Genomic DNA, 27,571 nt, shown 5'->3' with positions numbered 1-27,571 from the left:
TTAGGAGCCCAGTGTGGAATGGGATGGCTGTGGGCACCACAGTATCCATGTGGTTTAGGGACACCTATGCAGGCCAGCTGCCTGACCACTGGCTCCTGTGTCTGTCTGCTGAACCTGCCCCAGTCCCTGGCAGGAGTGGATGATTGGGTGCTAACAGGCCCTGGGCCTTTTGGGGGTGGTCTGTGTCCTGTTCCCCCGGCAGTGCTGGAGGTGTGCCAGTTCTCGAGGGATGCGTCTGTGGCTGAGGCGTGGCTGATCGCCCAGGAGCCCTACCTGGCCAGTGGGGACTTTGGACACACAGTGGACAGTGTGGAGAAGCTCATCAAGAGGCATGAGGCTTTTGAGAAGTCCACAGCCAGCTGGGCAGAGCGCTTTGCTGCCCTGGAGAAGCCCACCACGGTGAGCAGGGAACAGTTCCAGGGTGCTCAGAGGGTAAGCAGCCCTGCCCCAGGGGTCTCATGCCAAGAGCTCCAGGCCAGTTGTTAGGTACCTAGAATGGGGTGACAGCCTTGGCCAGCAGGAACAGTGAGAAGGAAAGACAAGTGGCAGGAAGTACTGACCTCCGAATGCAAAAGACAGAAGGGGCTGGCTCCAGAAGGAACAAACACCAGGGCGTGTGGGGATGCAGGGATGCAGGGCTGCGTCCAGAGGGAGGTCATCTGAGAACACAGCTCACCTCTGTGGCTGCTCTGACCCCTGGGCCTTCTCCTCCTCTAGCTTGAGCTGAAAGAACGCCAGATGGCAGAGAGACCCACAGAGGAGACTGGGTGAGTGGCGGCCCCGTGTCCAGGGAGCTGAGTGCTCTGCCAAGCAGGGGTAGGGGTGCCTTTCATCAGAAACGTGACGCTGGGACAAGATGCCTTTGACCTCTCACACTGGGCACCCTTGTCAGGGAGGCCCAGAGTGCCTGAGCACGAGGGCAGAGGAGCTTTTGCTTCCCCAGTCCAGGTAGGCTGAAGGCCTGCTGCGGGAGGAGGGGGCTGGGAGCAATGGCTGCCAGGCCAGGCCTTGGAGCCACCTGAACACAGGGCCCCGCAGGCCGTTGTGCCTGGAACCTGGCTGCCTTCCGAAGAATCTGCCTTGGCTTTTCCGAAGACATCTCTGGGCGGCTCCTTGCCGAGCACCGTCCAGACTGCGGGCGGACTGGTGAGAAGCCAGGCCTTGGAGGAGGCGCTGGCCTCAGGGGGGTGCTTGTTTTTAAAGACAGACTGTGTCTTCCTCAGGCCTCAAGAGGAGGAAGGCGAGACAGCAGGGGAGGCTCCGGTTTCCCACCAAGCGGCCACCGAGAGAACGTCCCCGGTCAGTCTCTGGTCCCGTTTGTCTAGTTCCTGGGAGTCACTGCAGCCAGAGCCCTCTCACCCCTACTAGGCTCGGCCTGGCGAGAGTGGGGGAGAGAGGGAGGCGAGAAGAGCAGGCGCAGCCCCGCCCTCCGTGCCGCCCACACCCCGCAGCCCCGCCCTCAGAGCGGGCCACTTTCCACTCAGGTGTTCTCCATCAGAGTCCCAGCCCTCCCCTATCCCCATCAGCGCAGACGAAATACACAGGCCAGTCCAGTGACATGACTTCATTAGTTGGGTTTTATCTAATCGAATAAATTTTATTGTATAAATATATCAGCACTTACATGGGGAAACACTATCCAGAGATCAGTGCCTTTTTGTACACAATCCTTTTCCCCATTTTCCTTCTAACTCCTTCCTCTAGGCAGTACTCACCCCCTGCACCCACACCTATACACACATGCACACACAAATACACTCACACGAACACACACCACACCCCATACACACACATCCACACACCCCCACACACACGAACACACACCACACCCCATACACACATTCACACACACCCACACACGCACATACACACACACACGAACACACACACCACACCCTATACACACATCCACACACACGCACACACACGAGACACCACCCGCTGTCCACACACGCATACACACCACAACCCCTATACACAGGCACACACACCACATACACCCCCATACACACACACACACACACTCACACACTCACATGAGACACCACTCACTGTCCCCTCCCACTTGCCTCCCTGCAGGCATCTCAGGTGCTCGTCCTGGTAGGTGATTCCTTTCTCCTATGCAGAGCCCTCTCCCCTTCCGACCGACCGGCCTGAGGCCTGTGGGTCAGTGAGTCTGGATATAGAGCTGGTTCTGGGGAAAACACAGACTTGAAGGAAGCCTGCAAAAGTGAGGAGAATCCTAGGGCTTTGAGTAACAGAGGTCAGCCCCCCAACCTGTAGGAAAGGAGATGAGCCAGAGGCCTGGCTGAAGGGACAGGGAGAGGCACAAGACAGCAGCTGCCAGAGGCTGAGGGTATGTGTCTCAGGGCCTTCCCTGGAGCAGGCCCCTTCGACCCATGGGGTCTGTGCAGGGAGGGGAGGGTGGGCCGGGATGCTGTGCCACCCAGTCTTAGGGAACTGCTCTGGGGAGAAGCTGACTGGGAAGAAAGCAAGAATCCACCACATGGCTTGCATGGCTTCCCTCTGCATGTACCCACTGGGGCAGGCTGCACTGGGGGTCAAGGGAGCCACAGGTCCTTCCTGCAGCCCACCTCTCCAGGTGCCGTCAAGCCTGCCTGAACCTGGGGGTGGAGTTAGGAAGACAGGCATTCTAGATGGAAGCTTCTGGTACAGCAGTCATCCCCAGAAATATGTTCAGTGAGTCCTCCCTTTTTCAGCCCTTCTCACGCTCTGAAAGAGAGCGATACCTCCCTACACACACACACACACACACACACACACACACACACACACCTACCTCTTCCAGCCTGACTAGAGGCCTCCCTTTCCTAGCTGCATCAGCCCACTATGCCCAGCAGGGGGCACTGCTGGGCTCCTGCCGAAGGGTCTCTCCCAGAGAAGTTCCCTCCCAAGCTTCCATTGTGGCCTGTGGGGTCTCACCTCCCTGTCTGTGGTGGACTGCGTCCCGGCCCCTTTTCCCCAGCAACAGCCCCTGCCGGAAGGAGAGCCAACTCTGGGGCCTTGGCACAGACTGTGGACACCGGCTAGGGCCGTCCCTGCGCCCTGCCCCTGCCTGCTTCTGCCAAGCGTCCCTGTGTGTCTGCATGCATCGGTGTCCTGGTGTGCCGGCTCCTCTGTGAGCACCAGGGCGTCTCCACCCATTGTCTATGTCATGTGTGTCCGTGCAAATGTAACTACTTGTGCATCAGAGCCGCCTCCAGCCAACTCCTGAATGTCACTGGGTGGAGGGGAATAAAACCTGTTTGGACCTGATGATATCTTTGGGGGAAGGAGGAGTGAGCCACTTTGGAGACCCTTTCCAGAGAGCCAGCCACTCCAGCAGATGGGAAGACCGGCCTGTGCCCAGTACCGGAAAGAAACCAGATGGTGACTCAAATGGACACCAGACCCAAGGCCTCATGCACACATTTCCTGCTGCTCCTCCCTTCTGAGCCCTTTGTTAAGTTCTCACGGGGATCCACAAACCTCAGGAGGGCCCAATACCCCATCTGCCTTCTATGCGACACAGAGGAGAACAGAGCCTGTCAGGACGCCCCACCTGGCTCTACAAGGCTTCTTGAAAGGCCAGCGGCCAGTCCTTGCAGCCTGCCTGGGACTACCCCTTCACAGAACTGCAGGCCTCTCCCAGGGAGGGACGGCCAACGGCTGCGCCTTCCCTCTGGGATAGGCCTGGAGGACGGTGGCTCTCCTGCTAGCCCTCTGTGTGGTCTGGTGTTGGTGCCTTGTAGAATAGATCCATGCGGTGTTGCTTCATGTACCACTCCTCACTGTGCATGTTGGCTTCCTGCTGGGGGGAACTGATGGGAGTGGATAAGGCACCCCTGCCTGAGTCTGGACAGCTGCACACCACAGGGTGCCACACACCCCAGTACTCCCCTTCCCCGAGTGCCCCATACATCAGCCTCTTCCTCGAGCACATGGCTGCACAGTCCCACCACGTTCCCTCACCTCTTGCCTTTTCACATTAGAGCATGCTCTGGTAAAGGCCAATCCGTTCATACAGGTAAGTGCATGGGAGGCCAGGCAGAAGAAATGAGACCTCACTCACAAGAGACAAAACTGCTGGAGGGGAGTCAGGACATCTGGGTTCTAGTCCTCAATCCTGGTGGAAACTTCCTGCATGATTTTAGATAAACCACTGAATCCCCCATCTCTGAGCTCTTAGAAAGCCCTCTCTGGAGAATTCCCGAAAGTTTGGAACATGCCTGGATGTCAGCGATTTAGCAAATTATAATGAGGGGCTGGGAGAGGTGGTTTTCACCACTTTCCTCTTGCCTCGTGCTTCCTGCTGTGGTACCTGGATGGTCTCAGGCGCCCGATGGTGTGAGATGGGAGATGGGAAAGAACAGCTGGGGTGTTTGCCTGTGTCCACGTGCGGGAGTAGAGGTGGGGCTGCACCTCTGCTGCGGGAAGGATAGTGCCTGAAGAAGGCCCAGGGAGCCCTCAGCAGTGGGCAGGCAGCCCTGCCCGAGACTAAGCACCTCCGTTTCACCTGGGGCTGTGGCCCTGGGAAGGACTTGGGGGTCCTGCTGAGCATCCGCCACCTCCCGGGCTCTGCGTGCCTCAGCAACCCCAGTCCACAGCCCCATGCACCTACCTGTCCACTGTGCCTGATTTCAGTTTTGGGAAGTGAATCGGGAACTGCTCTGAGAACTCTCTTAGCAGGGCTGCGGTGACGCCATGCATGACATCCCTAAAAGGGATTGGTGCTCCTAATCGCCTTTGCTGGGGCTCACTGTCTGGGATAAGCATACCTTGCCGGCCTCCAAGCCCCAAGGCTACATCCAGGCTGGAGTGCAGAGGGGACCCTGGGATGCCAGGCCACTCCAGAAAGCAGCTGCTGGGTGCTCCTCCTTATCAGCCTTCTCATCAGGAAATCAGGGAAAGCTCTCTTCCCCAAGGGCACCTCATAGATGCCATTCTTTCGCGTGGCCTTCCAGCACTGCCTGTGCAGCCAGCTGCCCTGGAGAAAGGGACTGAACATCTTCTTAGGGCTAAACATGGGAGCTGAGACTCCTAGTCCCTTGCCTCTCCATTTCCACAGAATTAAAGGTTTATGTGGCTTCAGGGAAGTAACAGCACTCCGAATGTCAGGGCAAGTGCCGAGGGCCTGAGCAGGCACTGGACTTGCAGCCAGGACCACCTCTTGGCCGGTGTCTGGCTGGCTCCAGCTGCTGTTCCCCCTTGGCAACCTGGGCACCTCCCCCAGCAGCAGCCTCCCTGGCAGGCAGCCGGGAGCTTTCATCAGCGGCCAGTGGGCGGGGCTCTGATGTCCTTGGATGGAAGGGATGTGGGTGTGGAGACAGCAGCTGTGTTTCTTCTCGCCTGAACAAGCTCTCCCAGTCTTCCTGCTACTCTTTCAGACATTTTGTGGCGAATGCAAATCCTATGCTTGTTAATGGGCAGACCCAGCTGGAAACAACGTCACTTTTCCCCAAAACCTGGGCGTGTCCCTGTCTACCCTGGATGCCTGAGTCAGCGTGGCAGGGGTGTGTCTGCCTGCACACTGGCACTGCGCCTGGCTCCCTAGAGAAACCTGCTGTAGGCTCTGTCTGGACACCTGCCTGTTGCTGGCCATGTCCCTTTCTCTTTGTTGTGGTCAGATTGAATATTCCTGGCCCCTCTGCTCTGAAGACTCTTTCTGAGTTCTCCCTTTCAAGCTGTGTTTCAGAACATCCTAGACACTGATGGCCTCCAGATGAGACTCAGTTAACATTGGAGGCATCTCAGAAATGGATTTGAAGTGGATGACGTGACCACTGGGTGGCAGATCTGGATGGGGGAGTCAGCATCTTCTAACTCTCTCTATCTAGTCTTTCTAATGCTGAGTGGCTGGCTCAGGGCCACCGAGTGACTAAGCAGCCAGCAGTTCCTCCAGGCCAGGGACCTGAAGAGGCCACAAAGGTGGTGGGCACAGTGAAGACAGCTCCCGAGCAAGCTTCCTTCTCTTCTCATGCCCTGGTGACAGTGGACCAGGTTTCTCCTTTCCGTCCGAGGGGACCCTGCACACTGCCATTCCCCTTCCCTTCCATTCACTTTACCGGGTGGCCTTCTGCCCTGCATCCTTTCCTGTTGTCTTGCCCGCTCCCCTAGTTGCCGTCTCGGACAGACAGCTGGACTCTGGGGTGCAGTGTTGTACTGCACTGCTCCCCTACTCCACTTCTCATAAGAGCCCCTCCCCATCCCTCAGCCTTCAATCCAGGGCACTGCTCACCATGCATTCCCAGCCTCAGCTCCCCGCCCTGCTCTTTCCTCCTGTTCAGCAACAGCCTCTGCTTTCTCCTTTAAGGCATCTGTCTCTGCCTAGCTTAAGTTGCCATCTCTTCATCTCTTTGGCTGCCCTCAGCTCAACAAACTGTTTATTTTTCTTCTCTTGCAAACAACTGTCTTCTGAACAGCCTTTCCAACCTACCCAGTGACAGCCCTTCTCACCAAGAGGACAAGAGCTCAGACATCCGACATCGGGAGAGGGCAACACTTGGCTGCCAGAATGGCCAGCTCCTGGCACCCCACAGTCACCAGCACTCTTTGTTTGCCTGACGCATCCAGTTTTGGGGTCTTGTCTGGTCTCAAGCCCCTCTTCCAGCTCTGACATGATTGTGCTGCCTCTGTCAATCAGCCATGTTTTTCACATAAGCCAGGATCATCTCATTTAGACTAAACTGCATCGGACAGGTGCTTTCCTCTGGAGTGAGGACACAAGTCTCCCCTCTTGCAGCAGGATTTAGTAAGAACACAGAGGCGGGGCATGGTGGCTCACACTTGTAATCCCAGCACTTTGGGAGGGCAGATCACAAGATCACGAGTTCGAGACCAGCCTGTCCAATATGGTGAAACCCCATTTCTACTAAAAAATACAAAAATCAGCCGGGCATGGTGGTTCGTGCCTATGGTGACCCTGTGGTCCCGAGCCAGGTTGTGTTTCTCCCGGGAGCCTGGGGAGTTTGTCGTCTGTGTGCAGTCCCCTGTGCACTTTGGAGGCCAATGCAGGCTGATCGCCTGAGGTCGGGAGTTCCAGACTAGCCTGACCAACATGGAGAAATCCTGTCTCTACTAAAAATACAAAAATTAGCTGGGTGTGGTGGCGCATGCCTGTAGTCCCAGCTACTCAGGAGACTGAAACAGGAGAAATGCTTGAACCCAGGAGGTGGAGGTTGCGGTAAGCCAAGATCACGCCACTGCACTCCAGCCTGGACAGAAGAACGAAACTCCATCTCAAAAAGAAAAAAAAAAGCCAGGCGTGGTGGTGGGCACCTGTAGTCCCAGCTACTCAGGAGACTGAGACAGGAGAATCACTTGAACCCAGGAGGCAGAGGTTGCAGTGGGCTGAGATTGTGCCACTGCACTCCAGCCTGGGCGACAGAGTGAGATTCTGTCTCAAAAAACAAAAAAGCACAGAGTGTGGGGCCAGATGGACTGCATCCTCAACTTTCCTCACTAATGTGTGGCTACGGATGGGTCATTCATTCTCTATGACCCCCAGTTTCCCTCATCTGTAACACAGGGTTAGTAACAGTACCTGCCTTGCAGAGAGGCTGGGAGGATTGAAAGAGACAATGTAGATAGAGCAGCTGGCACCTAGTAGATGATCATTTAAGTCCCTTCTTTTTTTTCCGTCCGCCTCCTCAGTCTTTCATCTTTTAAAAGCAGCATCTTCCATGTGATCTAACACGGCACGACGCATCCCATTGCTGCAGTTTGTCTGTTTCTGGGGTGCATCCTCAGGCCCTGGTTCTCACCAGCGTTACCTTTAGAGAGAAGACCCCGTCGCCTGTGTTCTTTGCTTGTAAATGCATTCGGGTTCGCTGAGCATCTTCAGAACCTCTAAAAGACCCTGTGGTTCCCAGCCAGGTTGTGTTTCGCCTGGGAGCCTGGGGAGTTCGTCGTCTGCAGTCCCCTGCGCCACCTGCTGGCTGAGCCTGGACATACACCTTCACCTCCTTTGGCCCAGATAGGACGCTTACCACTTCCCTCCCCCACCGAAGCCAGTTTCCTAGCAAGGCAGGACCCTAAAAAGTCAAGCTTACACAAACTCCTACTTGACTTTGCAGGACTGCAAAGACCCTGAAACGGCCATCCCCCACCCTTTGGGAGCCTGCGGCCTCTCCCTGTTGATTTGACTACAATCCTGTGAGGCCCTAAAAAGGCTATGCCCTCTTCTCCATTGATCCCTGTCAACCAGCAACCAATGCTGCCTGTCCCCTGCCCTCCTCTGACATCATGATCCCACAGCCAATACACATAGCTCCTCAGACACCTCCCCCTGCCTGTTCCCCAAACCAGACAACTAAAGGCAGCACATTCCCTTATTCAGCCTGCTCCCCAATTCACCCCCACTTATGGTCTAGACTCCCTTGCCACTCCCAGTCGGACACCCAGAATTTCTTCCAGGCAGCAGTACTCTCTTCCTTCAGAGTGTCCCCTGCTCCAGTGAGTGACAGCCCTTGGTGGTTTGGGTGGAATCTGCATCTTCCTGATGACCCCAAGGGCTCCAGCAGCAGCCCCTGCCTTACAGCACAGAGATGGAAGGGAATCTCAGATTAGCTCCTCCTCCATACGCGATGCCTTTGGGCAGAACCTGCGGGTCCCTCACCCACACCTCAGGCACAGGAGTAGCCACATCGTTCCCCTGGCACTCTCTGTCCATAGATCCCGCCTTCTATCGGGCAAGGCAGTCTCCACCTCAGACTATGGCCTGCTTACAGGGGCAGCAGGAGAACCATCACTTCGTCCCCTATTTTTAAATTTTTTTTGAGACAGAGTCTTGCCCTGTCGCCCAGTCTGGAGTGCAATGGCACGGTCTCAGCTCACTGCAACCTCCACCTCCTGGGTTCAAGTGATTCTCCTGCCTCAGCCTCCCTAGTAGGTGGGATTACAGGTGCCTGCCACCAAGCCCGGCTAATCTTTTGTATTTTTAATAGAGGTGGGGTTCCACCATGTTGGCCAGGCTGATCTCGAACTCCTGACCTCATGATCCTCCTGCCTTAGCCTCCCAACGTGCTGGGATTACAGGTGTGAGCCACCGCCCTGGCCAACCTCGTCCCCTCCTATTAGCCCTGGGGCTTGGGGAAGGTGGGTTATCCTCCTAAACCATGCTGCTAGCCTGACCCGGGCCTGCAGTTGGCATGGGTGGATGATTCAGCTGGTCAGCTGGGAGGTCCTTGATGGATCTGGCCTAGAAAGAGGCAGGGCTATTCCGTCAGCACTACAGCCCTCCCACTGCAGGTTTGCAGCCAGGGGGTCATGGGTGGGTCTCTGCGCAGCCACTTGGCTCCTTGCCTTCCCACACCACCTACAGTGCCCTTTCTGGTTGGGAGGATTGTGTGAATAGGGAGGCAGGGCCATGGGTTCTTGCCCCAGCTTTGCTACTAACTTGCTGTGTGCTCTAATTTCAGTCGTCACGGAGCTTTTCTGGAACCCTGTTTTCCTATCTGCGATAGGAGGGGCTGAATCCCATGACCCCAAGGCCTCTTTCCAGCTCTAGAATTCTGAGAATCTCTTTTCTTACATCAGCTTTACCCCATTCCCAGCCTCCCCCACCCCCTTTCCTGATAAGGCCCCCATTGTTGATTCTACCTACATACCCCTCCCAGAGGCATGGATAGAAATAAAAGGCCCCAGGGAAATCTCTTATCTCTTATGAATTACAAAAGATCTTTACGTGCACACTCACATACTTGCAGGGCTTTGTCAGCCTTCCCCCCTCCACCCCACTCCCCCGGGAGCAAAGAGCCTGCAGGCAGCATCTGGCGGTCCCTCCAGCCTGCTCTGATGTTTGTGCACTTTCCCTGGGCAGGTGGGAACCCCAAGCGTATCTTTTTTTTTTTTTTTTTTTAAGAGACGAGTCTCATTCTGTTGCCCAGTCTGGAGTGCAGTGGCGCAATCTTCGCTCACGCAACCTCCGCGTCCTGGGTTCTAGCAATTCCCTGCTTTAACCTCTCAAGTAACTGAGACTACAGGCGCACGCCGCTGCGCTCGGCTAATTTTTTGTATTTTGGTAGAGATCGGATTTCACCGTGTGGCCCAGGCTGGTCTGGAACTCCTGAGCTCAGGAAATCCACCTGCCTCGGCCTCCCAAAGTGCTATGATTACAGGCATGAGCCCCGGCGCCCGGCCCCAAGAGTAACTTTTTAAAAAAATGGTGCTGCTTCAGAAAAGGATTTGACCTCTTGGATATACATATATATCTAGATATAATCTTCCTCGAAGTCTTTTCTTGACAAAGTTGTGAGCTCTCTGTAAAATCCACTTGTGAATTACCAGAGCCTTCCACTAAGCAGCACATCGTTGTCTTTGGCCGGACCTGGAGACCTCTGCCTTTGCCTTCTGGTGCCCCTCCACCGAAGTGCCCGACTCCAAGCATTGAGGAGGGGCCTCAGGCCGCTTCCGCACTGCCCTAAAGGGGAGGGGCCTCAGGCCCTTCTGCACTGCTTACCTGTTCAAACGGTTTCCCCCTTTCTATCTCAAGCCTCGGAATGTTCCAACTGAAAATGGCCGAGAACGGAGGGGCCGAGGCCTTGCCTGCCACTGGCAGTCCTGAACATCTGTTACTCCCGGAGCAAGAGGGTTTTTGAGATCCTCACACTAGCCCCACAGGTCACTGGCCACAATAATTGCTCAGCAAAGCCCAGGGAGGCAGAGGTGGATAGAGGGGTGAAGGATCGTAAGAGAGCCAAAAATTACAGACACGGCATCATTTTAAAAGGCTACAAACCACCTGTGAAGTATGTCATGGGCTCATTCCCACTAACTGAATCAGGAAGGTTCTCTCCCTTCCCCCAAGTGGAATTTCAGGGACTCTCACTCTAGGTCTGTCTAACCCAACACCTGGGAAGGGGTGTGTGTCTTAGGAGGTCCTCTGCTGGTGGTCCCGGATGGGAGAGCAGAAAGAGGGCTGAGGGAAGGGGCCAGCTCTGTCTGAGAGCTCATTGGTGTCTCTGCTCACAGAGCCTTCTAGAAATCCGTCTTCCTCTTTCCCTCACCCCAGCCCCTCTTGGTTCCTCCTCCTTGTTCCACTTCAGGGAGTTGGCCAGCCTCCTGGGAGCTGAGGAGGGGAAGAAAGGATTGTCCCCAAAGCCCCTTCCTTCTCTCCTGCACCGACCTTCATTACACCCCACCTTTCTCACCTGTGTCCACTCCCCGTCCCAGAGAGGAAGGGAAGCCCTGCCAAGGCCCAATTCCTTCACCTCTCACCCTCATTCTTGGCCTTGGCCTTCAGGGTGGAGAGGACAGGATGCATTTTAAATTGTCTCTATTTGAGCAGTCAGGAACGCTGAAGAAATCTTTGCATACATTGGAAAACCCCCATTTTCCAAAGCCAAGCTGTGACCTAGCCAAATGATTTTTGATCACACTGGCATGGCCTCTGAATGCCCCTGCCAAGGAATGTGGGCCAGGCACTCATTAAGAGGAAACAGAAGGAAGGTGGGATTAAGTTGGGAGTCAATCCTGGCAAAATCCATCTCTATATTCAGAGGACAGTTTTCTAAAGTAAGGAAAATGGAATGGAAGTATAGGGGAAAAATGTGGGCACAGAGGTCTCTAGCAAAAACAATCCGGGAGAACAGAAGATGGGTTAGAGAGTCAAACAAGGCTGACAGGGTCTGGCAAGCTTCTCTCCCTGTATCTGCCATGGCTGTTTCTCTGAGACCCAAGGGCAGGGAGAGCTCTGATGGTAGCAGGAGCAGCAGTGCAGCCCATCCCTTCCTCTGGAACCTACCCCACCCCTCTTGGAGGAAGAACAGGCCCTCCCCAGATGTATACCCAAGTCAGAGCATAGGATCCACTGAAGGACCCCAAGCCCAGGCTTCCAGTCCCATCCCTGCTTTTTCTGCCCTTCCTCCCTGCTACAGGGTGATCAAGGCAGGGCTCTGGGGCCTCCAGATCCTTGTGTCCAATGCTGGCTCATTGTAGACACTCTAGGGTACAAAGGCTGCCACATGCATAGAGAGAAGAGTGGTCCGGCCACAGCCCTCAGGGGGCACTAAGGTGGGAAAAGATGAACACCATAAAGGTGGGATAAAAGCTCAGGTGTTCCATTTTGGGAGTGCACGTTCCAAACGGCCTCCTATACCTATTAGCCTTGTTCCCAGGAAGTGTGGACTCCTCAATTCTTAGTCTTACTTGGGAGAATTCAGCCAAGAGACCAAGTAGTAATGTAAGCAAAAGGTTTACTGAAGGAAAATAAAGAGCAGGGAGTTTATTGAAGTCGGCTCCAAGAGAGGAGCCAGTGGGTCTGGCTGGGAAGCAACAGTATCCACAGCAAGAGTGAGGCGGCGGCCGAGGTAGTACACTCTGAAAGATGAGGCAGAGCAGACTGCTCGAAACAGAATGAGTCAGCAGCTCCAGAGCTCTGCCTTGCAGTTTTTATTACTCTTATTACGTCGCACTCTCTTTAAGTTCCTGCCTCTGTCTCAAGTCTCCACCTTTATCTAATTTCTTGCTCTGTCTTAAGTCTCTACCTTCTGCCCCCACTCAGTCCCTGCCCCAGGTTTGTGGGACTCTCCCTTAACTTTCAGGGAATGAATCTGCAGAGGCGGGTGTCGGATACAAGTCCTACCTAATGGTGATGTTGCTAATTACCGCCACTCCAGGAAGGTTGTGTATCGATATTTATTGCACCTGCATATCTCATAGGAATTTCTCCTTTGCCTTCTTTCCCTCCTTATCAGCAGGCAGCTGGCTGCATTCCGACAGGTTAACTGCAGAGTGTGTGATGACAGGGGATCTTAAGGGGCATCTTGGGGCATTCCTTCCTGCATAACATATCTAGGGTGCGTGTTTTGGGTGGTCTCTGGGATGTGACTCTTTCCAGATCTCCCTTTCTCAGGGGCTCCCCCTCCTGCTCATATCCATCTATCTAACAGTGTGAGCTTGGGCAAGTCACTTGACCTCTCTGAGCACTGGTTTTCTCTTATAGATCAAAAGCATTAGACTAGGTCAGTGGTTTCCAAACTTTCCCAGTCACATAACCCCTTCTTTGAAATCTGACTGGAACCCTAATATATAACCTGTTCCCTGAACAGTCCTAATCTGATGAGATACAAACGTGATCAGTTTTACCTTTCTTGCAACCACTGCCTTCCAGCATCTCCATGGAGCCCCCTTCCCATTCCTAAGGCCACCTCAGGTAGACCCTGGTGACTTTCAGTGGATAAAAAGTCTACCCAGTTGTTTCAGTTTAAAGCTTCAATCTGATGTCTGGCACGGGGCCCACATCCTCCCATCCCCCATCCTCTATTTCGGCTTTGCCCCATGCTCTCTCCTGCTCCTTCCCTCTCCTCCGCATCACTCTTCTGGGCATCCACCCTCAGCTGTTAGGGCAGGGAGGAGGGAGCAGAAAAAGGAGCAGTCTCTTGACTGCCTGAGGTGGCTCTGACCTCCTGGGTGAAGATGTCCTTGGTGCTTCAGGCATCCAGCTGCTTGGGGGCCTTCCTACCTCTTGCTGAAAGCTGCCCAGCAGTGAGGCCTTTGGGACTAGGTCCTGGCAAGATGGCTCCAGAGAGGCTGCCTTCCTTGGTGCTCACTTGGCATGGAGAAGACCCACCCATTCTTGCCCCACCTGGCAATGGGAGGCTGCCCTCTGCTGCCCCAATCTGTCCTGCCCTCTCTTTCTTCTGCCCAATAGGCAGAAGGGCAGATCAGCAAGGTCTAGCATAAAGAGAGGTTCAGCCAGGGAATGACAGGTCAGCTTCCCCATCTCGTGGGCCCCTGTGACATCATTGGAGGCCCCTCCCTTAACTTGGGCAGGGGCCAGGGATCCCCAAGTCTCCACAGGAAGGTAAAGACCACAGTAGTTCCCCAAGGCAGTGCCTCCTTACAAGGGGGATTCTCAACTCCTGCTGCATATTAGATCCCATGAAATGCTCAGGAAGAAATACCAATGTGCTGACCCCTGGCCACTTAACTCAGCATCTTCAGGTGGAGCCTGAGAATGTTTCTTTCTTTCTTTCTTTCTTTTTTATTATTATTTTGTATTTTTAGTAGAGACGGGGTTTCTCCACGTTGGTCAGGCTGGTCTCGAAATCCCGACCGTAGGTGATCTGCCTGCCTAGGCCTCCCAAAGTGCTGGGATTACAGGCATGAGCCACTGCACCCGGCTGAGAATGTTTCTTTTAAAAGCACCTGAGATGACAGCAGAAGGCAGCCAGGGTTAGGAACCACTGCCCTGTCCAGCAAGCTCCCAGAAAATGGTGGAGAGAGGCTCCGATAGACCTGCTGATGGCCAGGGAGGGTCTGGGGTCTCCCTTTGTGAGGTGGTGGGGGCAGACTTAGGGCCTGGTACCCTTAGTTTTGGGGCTTGAGGCACAATTTGAAAGTACCTGAAGAGTTCCCATCCAACATTCTACCACGAGTGGTTGTCGAACTTGTCTTAGCAGCAGAACTTCCCTCATGTGAGTGTCTGGCTGAAGCAAGAGGGGCCAGAGCTTTGCCAGCAGCACTGGAACCTGCCCCTGCCCCCGCACCCTTTTAATGAAATAATCACTCAGGCCCTTTGGCTCACTCCGAGAACCTTCGGTTGCTATGTTAGATTGGAGATTCCCCACCCTGCAGCTATCTGAAGGGGGAATGGGGTGGAAATGGAGCCAGAGGCATGGTCAGGGTAGGGAAGTGAGTGGGCACCCACAGCAGGTTGTGGGAGAGCCAGGGTGGGCCAGGACATGGGAGCAGAAAGGAAGTAGGTGTGGGGGTGGTGGAGGGTGGCTGCTGACCTCCCAGCTTTGCTGAGAACAGCCATCTCTAGCCAGAGACCCCAGAAAGGTGTGCTCCTCCCTATGCCCTGAGCAGGGGGAAGAAGAGGGAACGTGGCCTCAGGACCTGCAGCAGCCACCACCACTGGGGCAGCACGAGGACAGGCAGAAATCCGCTGGGGACGAGAGGCCTGCCACAGAGCCCCTCTTTAAGGTCCTAGATACGCCCCTGAGCGAGGGTGATGAGCCTGCAACGCTACTGGCCCCGCGGGACCACGGGCACAGCGTGCAGATGGAAGGCTACCTGGGCCGCAAGCACGACCTGGAGGGACCCAACAAGAAGGCTTCCAACAGGTGAGTGTGGGGAGGCTGCTGGCAGAGGGGAGGTTGGGTGGCTCCCAGGGATCTCTCTGCCAGCAGAGCCTTGGTGATGTGGGCATGTGCTGGGGGAGGGGTGCCCTCTGCCTCTGGCCTGTAAGAGCTCCTGGGCACCCCTCTGGGCCAGCCACGAGGGCTACTTGGCATGATGGGAAAGCCCATCTCCAGTTCTGGTCCTGAGTTCAAATCCTATGTCTTCATGCCAGTTACTCAACCTCTTTAAATCGGTTTCCCCATTTGGAGAGAGAGGATGATGGGAACAGTATGTCTTCACTACAGATACTGTTCCTGGCCCAGAGTAGGCACTTGGTGAACACTAGCTGTTATTATCCTAGTATCCCAGGGCTAGGGATAAGTAGGTAAAGGCTAGGTAGGTCTTGGCACTAACAACATCCTTGTTGGAGCCCCACTTTTTATCAGTCTGGGCCTCAGTGTCCTCAGCTGTAAAATGTGAGTGATAGGGGTGGGTCATGGCCCAGCTGCCTTCTGGAGGTCCTTTCCAGTGCTGTCATTCAGTGACTCTATGACCCTGAGGAACTGACTCAAAGGCTACATCCTTTCCTGACCCTGAAACAGTCATGCCCTTGGATTTGGTCTATCTAGGGCTGTCTCTACCTGGGGCCCTGGGGGCCTCCTCTTTCTAGCAGCAGTCCAGAGTCCCAGGGAAATAGAGCAGCACCAAGAGGTTGAAGCCAGCCGTATTCCCAGCATGAGCATGCAGTGTGTGTCTGGGGGACTCACAAAAGCAATTCCAAATTCCAAAAAGGAACCATTTGGGGACCCAATTGCCCTGAAGAGGTTTATTTCTTGCTTACATGGAGAGTCCATCAGGAAAGGGGAAATTTACATTTACTGAGCATCTACTATGTGCCAGGCATTATGTTAGGACTGATAAAATCTTCACAATAATCCTGTGACATTGATGTTTCCATTTTCTGGGGGGAAAACAGAGTCTCAGAAAGGTTATTTGTTCAAAGCAAGCTCTTTCTCCAAAGACCCAGCTCCTTCTTAGTTACTGCCTTTCTACCAGAGAAAAGATCCCTGAATGTGGAGTCAGAAACGGGGCTTCATAAAATGACTTTGCAGCCAGCTTTGTATGAGTCAGTTTCTCCCTCTGACCTTCCAGAACTTCCTCCCTATGTGCCCTACTAGTTTCTCCACCTTCCCGCCTTCAAAAGTAAGGGAGGAGAAGGGGGAGAGGAGAGGAGGGAGACAGAGGACTGGGATGAAGAGGAGGAGGAGGAAACAGTGTCTGTTACTGTAGAAGTGCCGCAACCTGCTTCCCACGTGTGAGTGAAGGGGCTCGGGGCAGCCCAGCCGTTCAGTTATGAGCTTGGTGCTCTCACCAAACATGCCAGATGACATGAGCCCTATTTGTAAAATTTGTTCCTTTAAAAAGTTAGCTATACTTGGCACATCTGATCAAAACAAAAAACAATCACTGAAACAAAATGCCGTTCAATTCCTTCACAGTTCTGTCATGAGAATCAAATATGGTAATGGATGTAGAAATACTTTAAAAAGTTATTTTTTTACTGTTGGTCTTAAATTGTAATAGTTCTAAATCTAGAACTATATCTCAAGGTAAGATCAGAATTATAGACACAGATTTATGTGTAAGAATGTTCATCATGGCTGGGCTCATGCCTGTAATCCCAGCAGCCTGAGGCAGGCGGATCACGAGGTTAGGAGTTCGAGACCAGCCTGACCAACATGGTGAAACCCTATCTCTACTAAAAATACAAAAATTAGCAAGTGTGGTGGCACGTGCCTGAAACCCCAGCTACTCAGGAGGCTGAGGCAGGAGAATTACTTGAACCTGGGAGGCAGAGTTGCAGTGAGTCAAGACTGCACCACTGCACTCCAGCTTGGACAACAGAGTAAGACTCCGTCTCAAAAAAATTTTTTTTCATCACATTGCTATTTAAATTATGGACAAATTTTCCAGTATTATAAGGTTCATCAATAAAGGGATTGTGATAGGCTTCCACATAGTTATTCAAAATATTTTAAGAAATATTTGAGGATATGGGCTGGGTGCAGTGGCTCATGCCTGTAATCACTTTGGGAGGCTGAGGCGGGCAGATCACCTAAGGTCAGGAGTTTCAGACCACTCTGGCCAACATGGCGAAACCCTGTCTCTACTAAAAATACAAAAATTAGCCAGGCATGGTGGCTTGTGCCTGTAGTCCCAGCTACTTGGGAGGCTAAGGCAAGAGAATTGCTTAAACCCGGGAGGCAGAGCCAAGATGGCACCATTACATTCCAACCTGAGTGACAGAGTAAGGCTCCATCTACCAAAAAAAAAAAAAAAAAAAAAAGGAAGGAAATATTTGAGGATATGGAGAAATACTCATGATTTAGTGTTATGCTTAGAAACAGGATATAAAATTGAATATATACATAATCCAATTTTAGCTATCTGTGAATAGTAAAAAAAAGTGAATATGTGAAGACTTGAAGGAATACATAAAATGTTAATAGCTAATTCTTGGTAATGAAATTACATGCAGATGATTTTTTTTAACAATAAAACATGTTACTATGTATCAGGACAAACATGGTGTCATTTTTTGAATGGTGACACTATAGGAATTGACTAGAGATGCCATATCAGGATGGGTGACTTGCCTCTCTGCATCTTTGCAGGTCGTGGAACAACCTGTACTGTGTGCTGAGGAACAGCGAGCTAACCTTCTACAAGGATGCCAAGAACTTGGCCCTGGGGGTGCCCTACCACGGGGAGGAACCCCTGGCCCTGAGACATGCCATCTGTGAGATTGCTGCCAACTACAAGAAGAAGAAGCACGTCTTTAAGCTGAGGTGAGGCCTTCCTGGCTTTTGAAAGCCCAAGTTGGTGGCTTGATTGGGCATTGGTGGCAGGACAGAGGCCCTCCGTATGGGTCCCATTCCAGGCCTGAGCTGCTCCTCAGCGGGTTTTCAAATCAAAGAGGCTGATGGTGCACACTTTGACCTCTCTCAGAAAGTGCTGGGCAGCCTGGGAGGGTTCTGGGTGTTCGACTCAGGGTATTATGGGATCAGAGCCAGCCCTGTGCCCAGTGCCCCCTCCAGAGGTGTCTCCATGACAGGAAACCCTTTGTCCTCCTAGGCTGAGCAACGGCAGCGAGTGGCTCTTCCATGGCAAGGATGAGGTAAGCGTGGGCAGCCTCGCCCAGATCTGGCTAACAAAGTGGTAGGTGGAGGACCCCAGGCTGCTTGCTTGGGAGGCATCCTCAGAAGGGGCAGTCTCCAGAGCCCCCCATCGTTGCCTGGCACGAGAGGTGGGGGCCTTCGGGCCTCCAGACTCGACCGTGACCCTCCGCCCCACAGGAGGAGATGCTGTCCTGGCTGCAAGGCGTGAGCACCGCCATCAACGAGTCCCAGAGCATCCGTGTCAAGGCGCAGAGCCTGCCCCTGCCTGCCCTCTCCGGCCCCGACGCCAGCCTCGGCAAGAAGGACAAGGAGAAGAGATTCAGCTTCTTCCCCAAAAAGAAGTAGCGGCTGGGGGCCCCCGCGGGTGGAGCTGGCGGGCCTGGCGGGGTCGGGAAGCGCAGGGACCAGGCGTCTCGGCCTCGACCTCGCCCCGGCCGCAGCCTCCTCCATCCGCCACCCGCTTGTCGAGTGGAGTCGCGGGCCGGGCCCTGGGCCCCACGCTGCACTGCAAAAGCTGCCTTCGCCCGCGCGTCCGGGGCCGACGCCCCCTCCATGCCCTCGGCCGAGCCGGCTCTGCTCCAGAGACGAGGTCTCCCATCTCCTCAGGCGCCCTCGGGGCCTCCAGGCCTGGGGGCAGGAAACGGTTCTCTGAGGCACACACCCTCCTCTCCCACCCTCCTCCTGAGCTGAGGGTGCGCAGTCCCCTTACCCTCAACCAAAAAAAAAAAAAAAGAGCTGGAGAAGGCTGATGGGGCTCCTCAAACGCTGTCCTGTCCACTCCTAAAGCAGTTCTTGCTTGGGGTCACCTCCCACCTGGTGGCAGCCAGGGAAAGGGGAAAGAAGAGGGCACTGGAAATGACGGCCAACCCCTGAGGGGCAGGAGGAAGGAGCCACAAAGCCCTAGCTCTGGGCCAGGAGCTGAGGGGGCTGCCAGAACCAGACTGGGTCAGGGCCTTGGGTGCCGCCAGCCTCCTCCCCACTGGGCTTCCACAGAACTGGGACTCTAACCTCAGGGGCCACCCCATCCTTCCACTCTGCTCCTCCCCCCAGATCAAAGGGCACCCTCCACGGTTGGTGGGGCCTGGCTGAGTGCCTCCAGCACCCTTTGTGCCAGCACAGGCAATCCCAGGAGGGGCAGCAAGGTCAGACCATTTATCATTTAAAGCCGTGGCCAGGGCACAGGGCTGTGATCTGAAGGAGTGACAGGTATGTCACAACACTGCCTAATGCTCACCCTCTCAATGCTGGGACCCTCCCCCCACTCCCAGTAGCAGCCAAACCAGCAATATCCGATAGACACAGGCCCCCTGGGGGACAGTGTGGGCACCCAGATAGAAAATGGATATCCCCACACCTGCAGTAAAGCGTCCCAAAACCAAATGCCCCATTGCATCCTGTCTGCCGCTGGGACCGTCAGAGGGTAATCACTGGGCAGATAGCAAAGTGGTATCATCCCGGGGTGGCTGATGTGGCCATGCCTTGGTATTACCACTCATGTGACATAGCTACCCTTGCACAGCTGGGACAAAAAATGTCAGGGCCAGAGTCATTAAGGTGTAGTACCACTTGATCAGCTTCTCCAGAAGGTCCTGGCCCCGGGTCTTGTGGGGGGGGGTCTCATGAGTACAGAGGTCAATATCTCTACCCCCCCTTATCCCTGAGTACCAGAAGGGGCTTTGCAACCTATGTCCCCAGGAATGGCCTTCCCCTTGCTGCCCAGGTCATACTTCCGGAAGGGAGAGGCCACTCATTCCACAGGGATTTCCCAACCACTCTACTCTGAAAGTAACTGGCCCAGTATCTAACTGGGTTTAGGTCCAAGGGAGGAGTCAAATGGGGTGGGGGGCAGTAGGCATTCTCCCCCACGGAAAGCAAAGGTCCCCAGTTTCCATCACCTTCCCCGTGGGAAGGACCTTAGTTGCATGGAGATGAGAAGTGGGTAAGGTTCAGGCATGGGGGCAGACATCCAGAATGAGCCCCCCCAGGAACCCTGAGTGCTGACCAGTGCCAGCAGAAATCACTTCTCCCCTGTGGTCCTGACACATCAGGGTAACACCAACTACAGCAGGCAGGAGCCACAGAAAGGAAGACATCATCTAATGGAGCCTGATATTTGCAGGTCAGATGTTCCCACCCCACCCTGATTGATGGCCATGGTCTTCATTTGGCCTCAGTGCATATGACCCTATACAGGGAATCTAGTGTGTATCACTCACCACCCTCTTTCTGTGTCTGGGGAAACCAAGGCAGTGAAGTGACTTCACTCACCTAGCAATAAAGTAGGCCTTTGGTGCCCTTGAGGGCACGTTCTTCTCTGAGGCAGAGAGCAGTTTCCTTGCCGAATGGCAGATGGTGGCAAGCATCTCCCTCACCTGTTTCCCTGGGCCAGTCTTTAGGGAGCCAAGGGACAAGGGCCCACCCTCCCCCTCCATGTGTGCCAAATCAGCACCTGAAGTGAGGCATTTCCAGCAAGCACCTCCACAGACACAAGAAAGGGCTCCAGCGGAAGAGCTAGCATCTCACCACCCCAGGTCCCCCGGCCTGGTCCAGGGCAGCCAGCTGCATGTGACCATCTGTTTCCAGCTCCCCCGACATCCCTCCTGTCACCCAGGCCCCAAGACATTCGACCAACTGGACTAAAACTGCAGGCACCCAGCTTTGGGAGACCCTGCGCCACATCAGGGCTGAGCTCTCCTAGTGCCCTGGCAGTCTTTTTTTCCTATCCTTATTCTACTTTGCAGTCTTTTCTTTGACAGATTCCCAAACTAGGCTGACACAGCTCCAGTGCACACCAGCATACCAGGCTTCCTCCCCAGGGCAGTTTAGAGGAAGCTCCTTCTGGGCACGGTCAGGCAGTCCTCCTTCCCTCTCCTTCCCCCTCCTTCTCCCTTGTCCTGGCCTCAGCTGACTCTGGCCGTGGAAGGTGTGGAGGGCCCTTGGGCTTCCCTCCCCAACCCGGCCTCCACTAGCGCCACTAACACGAGGCCTGTGGAAGGCTCAGCCTCTCCTCCACACCCCTTCTCCTTCCTGCCGTTCGGAGGCAACCAGGGTCCTCGAGGCTGGCCCTGAATCTCATTCCTCCCTTCATGGGAGGGGGCAGGAATCCAGAGGAGGACGAAGCCAGCGGGACCACATGGCTTGGTGGCTTGGACAAACAAGCTCAGGGAGGAAATGAGGAGGCGGCGGCTGCAGAGGAATGCAACTGTTGGGCACAGACCATGCAATCTGGGGCTGGCCCTGGGGCCCGCTGGGCCCTGCCCTCCACCTGCTCAACCGTGCTTCCACCAACCAGAGGAAACCCAGTTACTAGTTTTTCTAATAAATCAATAATGCTCCATATTTCTCTCAGTTTCTTGTTTGACTAGCCTCCTCTCCCTCTGAACAGGGTCTCAGAGGGCTGGCACCATGGAGACAGAGGGACAGCCAGACTCTTTAGCTTGTCCCTGGGAGCCTTATGGGATGACTGCAAGTACCTGGGTCCCATGCTTCACCGCAAAGCCTGAAAAAAGCTTGCTCATTTTTGCACTTGAAGGCTTGCTGTAGGGCAAAATCATTTCCAAGCGATGATCAGCCCAAGCCCTTCCCCGCAGCGCTCAGGACAGGTCTCAGCACTCGCGGGACCACAGAATCCCCAGAATCTCTAAGGCTGGGATTCGCCTCCAGAGGGCAGCTTCACTTGCTCTAGGGGGATGGAATGTAAGCACTGCCAGTTTCCAAAAGGCTCCCCAGATGATTCCAATGGGCAGCCAGTGAGAACCACTGAACTGGTGCTAGGTTCCCAGACACACCTAGATGGCTATGTAAGGCCTGACTGGGGAAGGGGTTAACTGCAACTTCCTGGGCCCCACGCTCTGAAGAGCCCCAGTTGGAATTTTGGGAAACAGCAAATCATCCATCTTTTTCAATTTACAGGTAAGGAAAAAGCAAGAGCTTAGGAAAAACCCAGCTAGCTAATGGCAAGGCTAGGATAAGACTCTGGGTCTCAACCAGGTGCTGTGGCTCACACCTGTAATCCCAGCACTTTTAGAGGCCAAGGCAGGCAGATCACAATCAGGAGTTCGAGATCAGCCTGGCCAACATGGCGAAACCCCATCTCTACTAATACGAAAATTAGCAGGGCATGGTGATGCATGCCTATAGTCCCAGCTACTCAGGAGGCTGAGGCAGGAGAATTGCTTGAACCCAGGAGGCAGAGGTTACAGTGAGCCAAGATCATGCCATTGCATTCCAGTCTGGGGCAACAGAACAAGACTCCATTTCAGGGGGAGAAAAAAAAGAATCTGGGTCCCCTGAACCTCACACTGTCCAGTGTGCTTGTGGCTACTCAGCATCGTATCCTGAGACCGGCCTGGCAGGAGCCAGTGACTGTGGAAATGACCACAGGAGATTCAGGGCAGTTGGGAGATCTTCCCTTGACCTTGTAAGACTCAAGGGACCCGTCTTCAGGTTGGGTCAGAAGGCCCACAGGAAGGGCTCTGACCCAGCAGCCCTGCGTGAACACTTGTTAGGCAGCTCTACCACCCAGGCCCTGCAGCCTCCATCTCCCAGGCCCCAGCCAGAACAAATCGAGCAAAACAAGGCTGGACCTCTGTGGAGAAAGGGCAGAAAACCCAACTGAAATAGGGAGGCATTCCTAACTCTTCTGAATTAGAGACACTTCTGAGAATGCAATAAAAAGAGAGGAATAAAAATGCATTTGTATTCCTCAACCAACGCTACAGACACCTTTAGGACATTTCTAATCTCCAAGTTTAGAAACCTTGCCTTCGGCCAGGCACGGTGGCTCACACCTGGAATCCCAACACTTTGGGAGGCCGAGGTGGGAGGATCACTTGAAGTCAGGAGTTCGAGACCAGTCTGGTCAACATGGTGAAACCCTGTCTCTACTAAAAATACAAAAAATTAGCCGGGCATGGCGGTACATGCCTGTAATCCCAACTACTCAGGTGGCTGAGGTAGCAGAATCGCTTGAACCCAGGAAGCGGAGGTTGCAATGAGCCAAGATGGCACCATTGCACTCCAGCCTGGGCAACAAGAGTAAAACTCTGTCTCAAAAAAAAAAAAAAAAAATATCCTTCCCTTCTAGGATGTTTCCTGGAAACTGGAGAGAGTTCCATATAGGGTTCCATATATGGCACCCACCAGATACTGGGAATGTCTGGATAGAAAAACAGTCTATCCACCTCACCACCTCCCTTTTTTAAGTCCAACTCTGGCCCTTGGGGAAAAGAGTAAAAGGCTGGCATGTGGGACCCCCTACCTCAGACAGGATAGCAGGCTGCTGCTAAACAGAGAAGCCCATGGGAGTCTAAGTGGCAGAGAGTAAGCTCCCACCCTCACATCCTCCTGTCCCACGTCCCTCACCACTACCAGGGTGCCCCATGTTTCATGAGCCCGGGTGACCAATGAGTGTGGAAGGAACGACTTCCAAGTCTTCATCTCCCTAAGACTTCCCTGGCCCACGAATAGCCTTCCCTACCCCAGCCAGGCCCAGGAAGCAGTTCACACAGAGTGGGTTGGTCAGCAGTGGTTATTGCACCATTGGCGAATAATGAAATGTGTGTAGATCAGCGACAATCACAGGGTCAGCGCAACAACCCTCAAAAGTACCTGAACTGAATCCATTTCATTCTTGGCAGGAGGGGAATAAACAGGGGCCACACACTCACGCACACGCACATCATACCATGGAATGGAAAGCAATAAATTATCGGCTTCATTCCTGCCTGGACCCTAAGAAAAGGTACAGTTACAGAGCAAAGCCTCTCCAGGCCACTGCCCGAGTCTCCCCGGGGGTGGGCTCCTCTGTCTGGCCATGGCTATGGCCAGTCAACGCTGGAGGCCTGAGCATAGCTTGCTCTCTCTGGGAAGAGGTGAGCTTAAACATTTGGCTTCTTACTAGAGAAGAACTATTTACAAGGGAAGTGGCCACACCAGCCTCACAGGTGAGTGGCTCATCTGGGCCTATGGAAGGTTGCCCCGAGCCCCAGGGAGCACCAGTGTGTGGCATAGGCGGGAGAGCCCCTGCACATGGGAGCATCCTTTCCAGAGGGCACAGGGGACAGCCTTTCCACTCGCCCAAGGGTCTTGGGCAGGGGCTCCATGAGCCCAGGCTCAACGGGAAGGATGCCCAGGTTCTTCTTCATCCTCCAACGTGACTCCTCCCTCCCCCAGGAGTCAGCGTCAACCTACAGAGTTCAAGGCCTGGAATTTCTCTCTGAGGTTTCTCACTCTGCCCTGCTGGCTTGGGTCTGCCGGGTCCCTGGGACCTTCTTCTTTCGGCCGACACTCTGCAGACTCTTGGAAGTCCTGGCCCTGCCCTACCAGGGCCACCAGCGAGTTTGGTCCCTGGCTACTGCTCTCCTCCAGCCCCGCAGTGGGGCCAGGAAGAGGTCCCTTCTCCATGACAATCACCCGCCAGTTGTCCTCCAAGGTGAGGTCTGCAGTGACATACAGGGCCTCGTCTCCGTCCAGATTGCTCTGGGGCAGAGGCCCAGGTGACTGTGTGGCCTCTCCGCCTCCCCGGCCCCTCTTGGTACTCAGGCTGCAGCAGCGGCCCACCTTGCCCGACAGAGGCGGCTCCACCATGTTCTCTGGCACTGAGCGGCTCCTATTGACAGGTGGGCCTCGGGGCCGGCCACCCCCTGCTTGGCGTGCCTCATCGTGCGAGGCATACTTGGAGCGGAGCTCGCGTACGTCAGGCCAGCTGAAGGTCTCCGTGTCGAAGGGGCTGAGGGGGCTTCGGGCAGACGGCCGGCCCCCAGGCGAGGTGGTCCTCTGGCTGACGGCAGAGGGGCTGAAGGAGAAACGCCGTGGCGATGTGTCCCCAGCCGAGGAGGGCTTCGGAGGGCTGTGCTCCTGGGCCATCTTCTGCTCACAGTCATGGAGAGAGAGCGCCGGCTTCCTCTTACCTGCAAGGAGAGAGTGAGCTGCCTGAAGCCCAGGGCGGGAGGGCTCTCAGGGCAGGAGGGCCCCCAACCCACTTTCCAGGCAAGGCTGGCTGTTGGGGTTTTGGGTGTGATGGGAGAGAAATCTCATTTACCATCCACAGCCCCTTTCGTGAAGGGCCATGGGAAGAATGAACAAAAGGCAGTGGAAAGGGTTGAGGAGTCAAAGGAAGAGGGGAGAGATTCTGCTCTCATCCTGGTAAGGAGGGCCTGGGCCATGCTTCCTCCAGAAGACTCTGCTGGATGGGAAGGGCCCGAGTAGAGGGCATCAGAAGGGCTCAACCAGAAGAGCAGGCCTGGCTTCAGAGCACTGGACTGGCTACCAGGGCTCACCCTGTGCCCTTGGTGCCCAGGGTCCAGCTTCTCCCTTTGGTAGAAGCTCCTTAGAGGTCACTTTCTCCCAGGGGCCAACTGGCTCCTTCTTGGCTCTTCAGTCCCTAGACCTGGGGAAGGGCCCACCTGCCACTCCAGTCATACCTTTGCCGCCCAGTGGCTCTCCAGCCTCCTCCCGTAGACAGGGCACAGTGGGGCTCTTCCTGTCCCTCTCAGGGGCTGCCTTTTCCCAGAGCAGTGATGGCCTGGCCATCACTGGCTTGTTGCTCTTGATCCGGAGGCTGTACTGGCGGGCCAGCTGGTAGACCTTGTTCTTGACGCGCTCACTCGTGTGGCTGTCCATCACGTGGGAGAGCTGCATGATGCGGGGGTGCAGTGGGGCCACCAGCTCTCCCTGGGCACTGCTGCTCAGTTCCTTCACCAGCTCTTTCAGCTCACGGGCCAGGTGGGCCGGGCTGCGCCCCTCGGTGGGAGAGGCGCTTTCCGGGGAGGCTGTGGCTGACTCCTCCGTGATGGCTCCTAGCTCGTGCTCCTCCAGGATGAAGAGTGGCTCGTGCAGGTCAAAGCCATTGGCCTGGCCCTGGCCCGGTCCCTTCCCAGAGCTCCCCCCAGAAGACTCCATTCCCTCCCAGATCTTAACAATTTCTGAAGATGGACGGAACTCAGAATCTGTGATGGGAGGTGGGTCCCCTGTGCCCACCTGGCTTGGTCCTGGGAGCTCAAACAGGGCCCACGAAGTCGGCCGGGAGCCCACCTGTCTCTTGCGCCCCACTGGAGCTACCGGCTCTGGGTCTGGCCGGGGAAGGCTGTTGAACCTGGAGACTGAGTTTCTCACCAGTCCTTTGGGGATGTAGGAGAGGCTCTCCCGGCGACGGACGCTGAAGCCCGCATCGTGGTGCTCCGCGTTTTCGTAATAGCTCTTAATCTTGTCCAGCAACAGCCGGTCTCGGGTAGAGAGTGCTGATTCCTTCTTCTTGCAGGAAGACCGGTCGGGCTCCATTGGGCAGCCTGGGCTTGGGGACTCCACCCCATTGACAGAAGGGCTGTCCTCTGTGGCCACCCCCACACCGATGTCCACTTCCAGGGAGAGCTGACAGCTGAGGGAGTCTGTGGTGCTGCCATGCCGGGCCAGGCTCTTCTCACTTCCCTCCAGGCTGAGCACGCTGCTGCTCCGGCTGACCAGCCGTGGGCTCCCAAAGCCACTGGACTTGCCGTCCTCCAGCGCCACGCTGCTCCGCCGGGAGAAGCTGCTGACAAACCGCTCTGCAATGACGCTGGCCTGGTCCAGCACAGAGGGTGGCAGGAGGCTCTCAGGCTCCTGGGCGGCACCCCCCATTTCTTCCTCCTCCTCACTGCTCAGGGCCTTAAGGTCCTCAGTGCTCTCAGCTGCCATGAAGTCCACCGTGTCACCCGGTGCATCCATCCCTAGAAGCCCCTGGTGGGAGTCAAGCTGTGTCTCCAGGACTTCTGGAGATTCTGTGTCTGAAGGCATCTCCTCGGCACTGGGCCCTTCCACAGCAGCAAATACCTCCTGCTCGCTCCCAGCCTCAGGGTCTGGCTCAACCTGAAACACAGCAGAAAAGGCTCACATGAATAAAAAGCCTCCTTCATGGGACCTAGGGGACAAGGGGATAGCATGGCCTGCTCAAGGCCCAGTGACAGGGACCTACAGTTTAGGAGACCCAAGGCAATCAGAACAAGCACATCTTAGGAGAAGGGCGATGGGTCCTTAGAGAGAGGAACACGCCTACGTCCTTTAGTCACCCTGCAGCGGGGGTGCTGGGCCCATGTCCTCAAAACCAAGGAAAACACTAAGAATGCAGATGGGGCAGGATGGAGATGCCTGGGTGGCAACCAGCCTGGGAACTACAGGGACAAGATGGGAATACACAAGAATGGGTTGCTCACCACCCCGGGTTCCCAGGGGCTGGTTCTCACAGAGCCATGGAACCAACATGGCTGAGGGTAAGGCAGCTCCCTGAAGCCCCAGTGTCTCCTCTCTTGGAGGTTCTCGGGTTCAAACCCAGACCCATGCAACATGAGAGG

General features: G+C 55.0%; 2 protein-coding genes across 15 annotated transcripts in view; one reads left to right on the top strand and one right to left on the bottom strand.

Moving 5' to 3' along the window:
• The window catches only part of SPTB (spectrin beta, erythrocytic), a 137,407-nt gene extending 115,825 nt beyond the window's left edge, over positions 1-21,582 (top strand). For all 5 annotated transcript variants that reach the window (XM_078335107.1, XM_054240020.2, XM_078335109.1 and 2 more), the window contains 7 exons: positions 203-399; positions 718-767; positions 1,224-1,299; positions 14,812-15,068; positions 17,742-17,915; positions 18,202-18,244; positions 18,423-21,582. In XM_078335107.1, coding sequence (XP_078191233.1) covers positions 203-399; positions 718-767; positions 1,224-1,299; positions 14,812-15,068; positions 17,742-17,915; positions 18,202-18,244; positions 18,423-18,590 — 965 coding nt within the window. In that variant the 3' untranslated portion in view covers positions 18,591-21,582. The remainder of the gene's footprint in view (positions 1-202; positions 400-717; positions 768-1,223; positions 1,300-14,811; positions 15,069-17,741; positions 17,916-18,201; positions 18,245-18,422) is intronic.
• Positions 21,583-23,757: 2,175 nt separating this feature from the next.
• PLEKHG3 (pleckstrin homology and RhoGEF domain containing G3) overlaps positions 23,758-27,571 on the bottom strand; it is a 41,914-nt gene continuing 38,100 nt past the window's right edge. For all 10 annotated transcript variants that reach the window (XM_035260723.3, XM_078335113.1, XM_054240026.2 and 7 more), the window contains 2 exons: positions 25,670-27,089; positions 23,758-25,156 (listed from right to left, as the gene is read on the bottom strand). In XM_035260723.3, coding sequence (XP_035116614.1) covers positions 24,429-25,156; positions 25,670-27,089 — 2,148 coding nt within the window. In that variant the 3' untranslated portion in view covers positions 23,758-24,428. The remainder of the gene's footprint in view (positions 25,157-25,669; positions 27,090-27,571) is intronic.

Source organism: Callithrix jacchus, chromosome 8 (assembly GCF_049354715.1).
Source record: "Callithrix jacchus isolate 240 chromosome 8, calJac240_pri, whole genome shotgun sequence".
NCBI classification, from domain to species: Eukaryota; Metazoa; Chordata; class Mammalia; order Primates; family Cebidae; genus Callithrix; species Callithrix jacchus.
Note: the sequence above shows the minus strand (reverse complement) of the source record. Positions and strands in the feature narration are given on the sequence as shown.